The following is a 10,420-nucleotide window of genomic DNA, read 5'->3' as shown; positions in this document are numbered from 1 at the left end:
TAGTAATTAAGTTATGATGGCTACCAGCTATCTAACATTCACTCAATTCAGTTTAACTACAGTTTAAACATTTCATTACTCCGCACATTATTTTGACATCTATACAGAAAAATGTTTCTTATCTTCTCCTAGTCCTATTGTATATATTGAGTCCTATTATATATATTGAGCTAATCATATTTTCAGTCTTTTTTTTGCTTTATATCAGAAGATCTTATTATCAAGGTTAATCCATCTATTTCTTCTGATGGAATGATCTCAAATTAAAGTGTATGAGTGTACATCTGCATCAGTCATATCTATTCCCATTTCCATTTGAACCTAAGCGTTTTTCTTTTAAGAAATTAGCTTTGTCAATTCTCAGCATGTTAAGCTCGGATCCCATGATCTCGTTTCTCAGCGTCATCTGAAATTGATAAGGTTAAAAATTGATTTGTTTACCAAGCTTAATTCCATTTTGAGCATTACTCAACTTATAAGCTAAAAGTTTCATCCAGAAAAAAATGTAAAAAGGGATAAAAAACGGTACCTTCTAATTCTATATTGACTTGGGCAATATCTAAACTTTTTACACGTACGCGTTTTTAAGTGGTTAAAGATTAGTCTTTAACTTTATCAGCATTAGATTATACACGTTAAAGTTGATGCCGTGGTGTCAGTAAAATGGCACGGATAAACACATATGTATCGTCTCGCTTTATATATACTAGCAGGAACCCGTCTTACCCTAAAGTGGTGTCAAGACTCGAGAGACTAAAATAATTATTACCTATTTAATTCGCGTTTTTGACACCACTTGAGAGTCCAAATTTTGGGCACTAAAATTATTATTCCTTGGCCAATTTTTTATTTTTTCATGCTGATTCGAAGGCCATTAAAGCATTTGACCCAGTCAAAAAAGTTTCAGTTGTATATCTTTTACGGTTTTTGCGGAAAGTCGCGTTAAAGTTGATGCCGTGGTGTCAGTAAAATGGCACGGATATATACACATATATATATATCGTCTCGCTTTATATATAGTAAGATAGTAAGATTAGAACTTTATCAGCTTTAGATTATAGTAATAAATTGTGATGCCAATGACATGTTTCAAGTTTAAGATAAAATGTTGTTTAAACTTAAAGCTCGTCGTGAATTGAGTTTAAAACTTTTTAAATGCAGTCAGTTGAGAATATAGCACATCATTCGCTTCAAAGGATTGTAGGTATAAAATTTAATATATATATAATATTAGAATTTGTAAAGTTATCCATTGCAATGCAATGGAGAACTTCCACAAAATTTTGTGGAGAGGATATGTTGTGTACTCGTTTTAGCAGTATTTTAGGGTAGTATTTTAGAGCATATTATTAGTGTACGACATTTAGTACAGCAGGGTAGAGCAGAGAGTTCAGTTTAACATCTCTGTTTTGATTATCAGAGGGTTAATTTTAACACCTCTGTTTTGGTTACAAGGAGGATAGTTTAGGAATTGTTTAGAGCAGAGAGTTATGGGGAGCAGTATTTTAGCGTAGTATTTTAGGGTATATATTATTGTACGACATTTAGTACAGCAGGGTAGTGCAGAGAGTTCAGTTTAACACCTCAGTTTTGGTTAGCAAGTTTTTGGGGAGCAGAGAGTTCATTTTAACATCTCTGTTTTTATTATCAGAGGGATCATTTTAACACCTCTGTTTTGGTTACAAGGAAGATAGTTATTAGGAATTGTTTAGAGATTGCTAGAGATAGTTCATTTTAACATCTCTGTTTGGATTATCAGAGGGTGAATTTTAGCACCTTTGTTATGGTTACTTGAAGGAGGATAGTTTGGGAATTATTTAGACGTGTGGGAGATTGTTTATACTATTTAATGATATATAAGAGCGGGCCTGTAGGATGGCAGGACACACTTTTTCGTTTGAGTACCTTAGAATTATATTAACGTGATAAGGCCACCACTAGTAAATTTATTAAGATCATTTTGAGCTGAATCCCTTTACTATTACTTTGGTACATTCAAAAACGAAGTGCAAAAATGAAGGTGTTTATCGGAGTTTTGATCGTTCTGGTAGTCCTCACTTTGGCTGAAGGAGGAAACCGGTGGGCAAAGAAATGTAACAAGATGTACGAAAGGTTTGAAGGATGTTTGGATAAGGGCTACATTGGTGAGTTTAAAGCCTGTTTTAAGAGATAGATTAGCCAAAAAAATTCATCCGTTTTAAATATATATTCGTTGTATCATTGTAGGGTTTGCAACCGATATTATCGGCGATAAAATTATCGGCGATAATTTGTGAAAAAGTCATTATCAGTTATCGGCGATAATTTCTAACCGATAAACCGATAATGACAACATTTCTTTCTTCAAAAATTATTTCCAAAAAGTTCGAAATTCCGTAAAATCATCGATCAAATTTAGCGTTATTACCTCTACAGCTAACCAGCTAATTCTAACCACCCACTTTAAATCTTGATATACCTTATCGGACCTTATTTGACTAGACATTAAATGAACGGATATAATTACGAACGGACATTAAAATGAACGCTCGAGGGCATTTAAAACCACCAAAAATCCAATATTTTTCATCTTTTTTTTGCGTTCTTAAAACTTTAGCAGATAAATTTTAGCGTTAAAGGTTATCCCAAAGTGATCTGAGGAGCATATCTTATTTTTCCCCAGGACCACAGAATTTCCAACAACACCTATCATGTTACAGAAGAGAAGGTCGAGGACCTTCCCTTTCTCATGAGTGGGTTGGTTTATCATTTGTGTTAAGCCTAGATCATTGAACAGATCTATGAAACGGCCACCAAGAAGTTAAGAAGTGTGGGGGACACACCATCCGACGGACCCCACCCCCTTCCTTCGAAACTTATTTGGGTTATCAGGATCCGGGGGGTGGGATCTTTTGGATCTATCCTTCCGATATATTTTGTAGATACTATCAGGGAGGATCTCATTTTCCAGATGTTCTTTTGAAAGACAAGTCTCAGTCAGAACAATAACATCAGGCTTGTCTTCATAGATCTTAGATTGGAGCTCCATTAGTTTACCAGCATCCAGTGGCATGTTTTTGGATGCTAGGCCACTAAAGGGGACAAGCCCTCTCAGATTTTGGTACATTACCTTGAGATGACTTAGGCTATTGTTATTATCTGGACCTGGGTTAAGTATGCTTGTATTGCAAATTACAAGCAAGACTAAGTTTAGAATGGTCGTCCAGATGGTGAACATGTTAAAGGTAAACTTTTCAACGTTGGTGATGCACCGTTTACCTAACTTTAAAACAACGTTTAAACCCAACGTTGGAAAGTGTAAATTCCAACCTCAAAACAACGTTTATCCAACGAACTTTGCCAGCTGGGTCTGTGTAACACGGTGTTCAACATGATTCAACAATCAACGTACGTATTGCATATAAAGTGCATTTATATAGGTACACTTTATCGTGCGTGGATTAAATGCGGCGAAATTCTTGTTTTGTTCAAAACTCTGATTACAGGAGGAAAAATGTGGAGAGATGACATGAAATGCGGGCCTAAAAACCCTCTCTATAACGGAGACCCAGCTCAGTGCAATCCTGACCACCCAGAAGGCAAATCTTGCTGTAATCCAGAGGGCGAAGGATGGTGCGGCAATACACCGGGACACTGCTCATGTGACACCTGCATTGACTTCAGCAGTGAGTAATATTAATAGTACTATTGACAACCAACCTAGTTTGTGACTTCCAAAAAAGGAAAATATTCTCAATTTTGTTCGATAATCATATATAAGGGGTAATCGCACTATATAGTGACTTTACATATAAGGTAGTAAACTGTTAGCATGGATATGTATTAACCGAATTTGCTACTCAAATCAGTGCCATCCTTTCATTATTAAATCAAAATATGTTAAGTTATTCACATTTCACATTCCATGATTCCATTGTCATGCCTTATTGCTTATTTGTCCTGCATTTGATTATCAATCATTTTAACAGCATATGTTTCATAATGGCCAATTCCCATAGGTATCCCAAACTCCAAAGTCTCGCCCCACTCATATATATATAAGTTGTTCTAGCTGTATTAGTGTGGTGCGATGATAATAAGTGATCTTTACGTCGGTTGATCAGATGCTATACTTAAATTAAAACTTCTCACGATAAAAGTCATCTGATACACTTATATATATGACTGATGACATCATAATTAGTTTCAAAACAACATTTGATCGCTCATAATTTGCTTAAATTGTTAACTGATAACGTGCTTGGTTGTTCCCTGTCGTGTCATGTGAAAATTGTTTTATTTGATATGGCAACCAAAGAATAACAAATGGATTAACTCCAGCTCCAGACGATTGTGTTGATAAAGCGGATGAGGATGGATCAGACTACAGGGGAACTGCATCTGTCACAGCATCAGGACACGTCTGCCAGAGATGGGACTCTCAATCACCTCATAAACACAGCGTAACTCCTGAGAAGTAAGTTTTCTTGGTGCTTCTAAGGCACAACAGGTATAAGCTAGTCTCACCCACAGGCGGCCACAATACGGCATAATCCAGATTTAGATTTATTCTTATCCAGATTATTCGGATTTTGGAAGATGAGACACGTACTCTATTTAATCGAGCCTCCTAAATAATTTTACACCCAAACTTCGAAATGTTTCTAAATAAAAAGGGCTCTCGACAGAAGCCAAATTGTTAGTTACGATTCACAACACTACCTACTTTAGGAAAATAGCTTATTACAAAACATTTTCAGTTACCCTGATGCAGGACTGCAAGAGAACTATTGCAGAAATCCAGACGAGTAAGTCTTCAATATCTGATATCTGGTAGTGTTCCATAATCATTGTTATCAAGGTAGGGGCACAAACATTTATTGTAGATTTAAGTAAAATCTACAATAAAACTGCAATGAAGGGCCTTTGGAATATAAATATGATAAAATGATCTGTGAAATATCTTTTTACTTTTAGAAATTCTTCATTATAACATGTGTCGTCATTTTCCTCAGTTCACCAGGCGCCTGGTGTTTTAATGCTGAGGGATCTGGTCCTCGATGGGAGTACTGTGATAAACCTATTATATCAGACTACAGGGGAACTGCATCTGTCACAACATCAGGACACGTCTGCCAGAGATGGGACTCTCAATCACCTCATGAACACAGCGTAACTCCTGAGAAGTAAGTTTTCTTGGTGCTTCTAAGGCACAACAGGATTTGGAAGATGAGACACGTACTCTATTTAATCGAGCCCCCTAAATAATTTTACACCCAAACTTCGAAATGTTTCTAAAAAAAAAGGGCTCTCGACAGAAGCCAAATTGTTAGTTACGATTCACAACACTACCTACTTTAGGAAAATAGCTTATTACAAAACATTTTCAGTTACCCTGATGCAGGACTGCAAGAGAACTATTGCAGAAATCCAGACGAGTAAGTCTTCAATATCTGATATCTGGTAATGTTCCATAATCATTGTTATCAAGGTAGGGGCACAAACATTTATTGTAGATTTAAGTAAAATCTACAATAAAACTGCAATGAAGGGCCTTTGGAATATAAATATGATAAAATGATCTGTGAAATTTCTTTTTACTTTTAGAAATTCTTCATTATAACATGTGTCGTCATTTTCCTCAGTTCAAGTGGAGCCTGGTGTTTTAATGCTGAGGGATCTAGTCCTCGATGGGAGTACTGTGATAAACCTATTATATGCGGTGGTAAGCATTTTGATCTTCAAACTAAATCATAAATTATACTCATAATTATATTATAGCAGAGATCATGTGTGGTTCACCCTGATTTTTTTGTTGTGAAACTTGGTTTCGAGATAGCAGTTGACCAAGAAACTAGTACCAGTGACCGAACTTTTGAGGGGGTCTCCGACCCCAACCGCCAAACGGTGCCCGCGGGGCAGGCACGCCCATATTTGGTCCAAATTAGGCCCAATTTAGCCAAATACCCTGAACATGCCCAAACCCCAGATTTTAGGTGCTCTACTTGTAGCTAGTGGTCCCCTGAACTCGTATATGAATATTCATCAAGATTGGACAAATTCTGAAATTTGCCGGGCATTTTTTAGAATTTGGCCGCCAAATTTTTTAAAGGCCTAACTCAAAATTCCATTATATTAAAACTTAAGGTCGAAATGCGATTCTACGTTGATTCTTAAATTTCATGCAAAAATATTGAAACCCTATTGAGTTCTATTGTTTTGAGCGAAATCAGTTCTGCAAATATCGCGAACTGAGATATGGACGATTTTGTTCATTTTTTGCGATTATTCATTATTTTATTTGAACACAGAATCCACAGTTAGGTAGAATGTAGATACTGACTGAGCTGATAATCATAGAGAATGAGAGAATGTGTAGTATTATAAGCTTACCTTCCGTATAAAGTTGGTTTCATTCAAAAATATTAATATTTGACTAATTTTTGGGACAAAATCTATCAAATTTGGTGCGTATGCCCAAATATGGTCATATGGATTTAGGCTCATAACTCAGTCATTTTTTGTCCAATCTTGGTGAAAATTCATATACGAGTTCAGGGGACTACTACCTACAAGTAGAGCAAATTAAACCTGGGTTTTGGGCATGTTAAGGGTATTTGGCTAAATTGGACCTAATTTGGACCAAATATATGGTCCAAAATTAGGGACCTAATTTGGACCAAATATGGGCGTGGCTGCCCCGCAGGCACCGTTTGGTGGTTGGAGTCCGGGACCCCCTCAAAAGACCCCCCCCCCCCCCCCCCCTTAAGAAAAAGGGTATTTTAAGAGAAGCACCGCATCTAGTTGCTAGGTGCTTTTTTAAGAGAAGCACCGCATCTAGTTGCTAGGTGCTTTTTTAAGAGAAGCACCGTAGCACAGCTTCAGATCTTGACTGATCTGCTGGGTGTGGATGAAATGCTGTTTAATATCTAGCTGTCACTTAAGGAACTATCTGATACTGACGTTGTATTTTTATCCTTAGAATCTGTAGAATCAGAACCTGAGGAAGCACAACTAAGTAAGAAAGAGTTGAGGAAGTGCGCAAGAGTCGAGAGAAACCTTTGGAAGAAATGTCCCTGAAGCTGCTGCTGCCGAAGCCACTGAGGAGATGACCACGTGATGCCAGTATAAAGAGATGACCATAAAGTTAATGTTGCATGTAAAGTTTATATTTTTAGAATTAGTTAACTGTTTAAGCTTTTAGGATAATTCGCCATGTTGTGGTAATTGTTATAGAATATTGACATTTAAAATGTGATTTCATTGAACCATATTATATTATTTTTGTGGTTTTAGACTTTTTGCAACCATTTCCAATCGTATCGAGCCTTCAAATTATTATAATTTAAAATTTAAAATTGTAATTCAGTTAACTTGTAACAATGATTATCAGCAATTTTCTGTCAATTACTTTGCAATACTATTATGATTCTCCAGACTTAGTGATAGTGAGTGCGACGTTACAATTTAAAAATACAAGTTTAATAATTTATAGTTTCTCATTCTTCAGTTTAAGTTCCCTTCTTTATGATCAATTGATCATTTAATCCAGTGGAATGTAACTTGAGGTATATAAGTATATACGAAGTACACGTCCCGGCTTGAGCCTTTGAAAACTGTCAAGTTTGGAGTTTCCATAATAATTGAAGGTCATGATTGGCCAATTTAATCTTCACGTGAACTTATTTTTATCTAAATCTATTCAAACAATACATAATTATACAGAAATGAATGCTTCTAAATAAATCCAGATATAAAAGGAGAAAACCGATATAGCCCAAATTTCCAGTAGCCCAGTATATCGAAACCCAAATCAATAAATAATAACCCTAACGACCTCTACATTTACCACATTAAACTTGTTCAGCTACAACACCTCCTGTATGATAATAATGGAAAAGTGGATTGCTTTTAAGGTCTAACCAAATTTATAATGCGATTTGGTTGTGCTTATACCTTAAAAAGCCCCGACCAGAACTGTAACATATAAATAATAATAATAAATTGAATTATAAACACTGCTTTTAAGTTGTAAAACTTATACTCAGCTGTGTGAGAACAACTACAAAAGAACAAACTGAGATACGTGCCACAAAAACTCTATCCTAAATTAACAGCCTTCCCGTCAATAAACAATATAATAATATAACTCAGTAACCTAGAGTCTCGAGTTCATGAAAAATAGAGTACTTAGAAATATATTTTATTATCAATTTATTATAATATAATAGACAAAAGGTCTACTGAATTGGGGTTCTTTTCATGCGTATAAAGTATATTTGACGCTAATATTATATCATTATGATCTCGATTCGATTACTTATCTTTACAAACACTTACTTATAATGAGTGATGATTATCCCATTAAATTATAAGTGGAAGGTAATAAAAACGTATTCAAATTATATATTACATAAATTCCCACAATTTCTTTTTTACCTTCTTGAAAACTATTGATCGAAAGGCTGATTTTGAATAAGGTATTACTAGCTTACTAGACACTATTATAAATGATAGCAATGATAATCGAAACTGGAAATAAATCATAAAACTATGAAATGAAACGTAAAATATTGTTTGAAAATCTCCTCACCTCGCCAGTAGGCCACTGGTGAACTCCTTTCCCGTGTCTCTTTCCTTCTTTAAAGGGTCCCTGGTAAAATGAACCGTCCAACCACTTCTGGGTTCCCTGTCCTTCCTTTACTCCCGCATTAAAGAAACCTAGAAAATAATTTAATTGATTAGATATTTAATTGTGTAATACATATAATACTCCTGCCAGTCAGCAGGTTGAAACAATATGGCATGCTTTTTTTCGAAATATACCGAATAAGTGAACGTACCTTAAAAACGAAATTTGGTCAATAATGTAGTTGTAAAGTAAAAAGATTAATTATGTTTAGAGTTCAAAAATAATTTTGCATTATATGCGACCAAGGGAAATTGCTCTTACTGTCCTTTTTGGATTCTATGAGACAACGGACGTGTTTTTTGGGACATGAGCGGACATTGACGGACATTGACGGACATTGACGGACATTGACGGACAAACATTATGATAATTTTTCTCGCATAATTTGGACCATTGGAAGGAGCCTATATTAATTATAAGAAGCATAATATATTCATAACCTATCGAGTATCAAGGTATCCCCTTTGCGATTCAATCTAGGAAAACATGCCTCCCCTTTGCAAACCGAACTCGGAATCGGGAGCTCTACTTTCAGAGGTACGTATCGGGATGACTCTGGTCTCGGACCGAAAATTTTCTATGTCGAAATTCAAAGTTTTTCTGAAAACTACTTTTGTTCATGTTTCATGCTGAGCAGTTTTTATAAAGCAGTTTCTTTTACTTGCAAAGCCATTTTCCGTGGTCGCATATTATAATACGGAATTATCAAAAATGTTCTACTCTAAAAATCACAACAATGCGACTCATAAATAATTATCCTTTCCAGATATTTAAAATGAAATGAAATGAAATGAAATGAAATGAAATGAGGTATTTATATCCCGCTCATATGATTAACCAACAACACAAGGAAGGTGGTTAACCATGTCAGAGCGGCTGACTGTGAGTGACTATAACAAAAAGATTTATCATCGATTGATTTAACAATTCACAGACTAGCTGGCTGATTGCTTAATTAATTATAATAATAAAACCAAATGATTATGTTTTACCGTCGTATAAATCTCCGTCAGGGTAAGTCATTATTCCCCGGCCCTGTCTCTTGAAGTCCACTATCTCTCCATAATATTTAGCTCCTCCTGTAATGGGTAACTAGTTAAGAGGAAACTAAGAGGTAACTAAGAGGTAACTAAGGGGTAACTAAGAGGTAACTAAGAGGTAACTAAGAGGTACGGTAACTAAGAGGTAACTAAGAGGTAACTAAGAGGTAAATAAGAGGTAACTAAGAGGTAACGAATAGGTAACATGGTGGTAACTTAGAAGTAAATTAGAAGTAACGAACAGATATCTAAAAGGTAACAGATATTTAACAGGCAACTGACAGATATCTAACCGGTAACTCACATTAGAACTTATGGTACACTGAATGGCAGCAAACAAAATATTATGTAAAAACAAATTTGGTATTTATCTTGGTATTTATTGATATTTATCCTGATATGACATCTTGTCTCAATTTTCAGCAGAATATTGTCTAAGTTACCTTTGCACTCATATTTACAAGGTGGAAGGAGATGGTGAGGTAGTGTTCGTATCAAATCTCCAATCACACCCGGATCCATGGAACTTGTCATCTTTTGGTTTCACTTTTGGTTTTGATTTTTGTTTCACTTTTGATTTCTCTTTCTTGGTAACTCTCTATTTTTCTCTTCAGTTTCTCGTCAACGTCTGAAATTATCAGTTGTTTCTATTTCTCTCTTCAGTTGTTGTTAAAATCACATCAGCTAGAAATTTAAACTTTGCTAGTAA

At 35.4% G+C, this 10,420-nt stretch overlaps 1 protein-coding gene across 1 annotated transcript; it reads right to left on the bottom strand.

Annotated features, from left to right (window-relative positions):
- Positions 1–289: 289 nt before the first annotated feature.
- LOC134825439 (uncharacterized) lies at positions 290–10,391 on the bottom strand. Its single transcript, XM_063837615.1, has 4 exons — positions 10,155–10,391; positions 9,664–9,750; positions 8,573–8,700; positions 290–406 (listed from the first exon to the last, which is right to left on the bottom strand). The coding sequence occupies exons 1-4, from the start codon at positions 10,243–10,245 to the stop codon at positions 290–292; spliced, it is 423 nt and encodes a 140-aa protein (XP_063693685.1). The 5' UTR covers positions 10,246–10,391.
- Between the last annotated feature and the right edge of the window lie 29 nt (positions 10,392–10,420).

This window comes from Bolinopsis microptera, chromosome 13 (assembly GCF_026151205.1).
Source record: "Bolinopsis microptera isolate Bmic1 chromosome 13, MBARI_Bmic_1.0, whole genome shotgun sequence".
Classification (NCBI taxonomy): Eukaryota; Metazoa; Ctenophora; class Tentaculata; order Lobata; family Bolinopsidae; genus Bolinopsis; species Bolinopsis microptera.
This window is presented reverse-complemented; position numbering and strand designations above follow the sequence as displayed.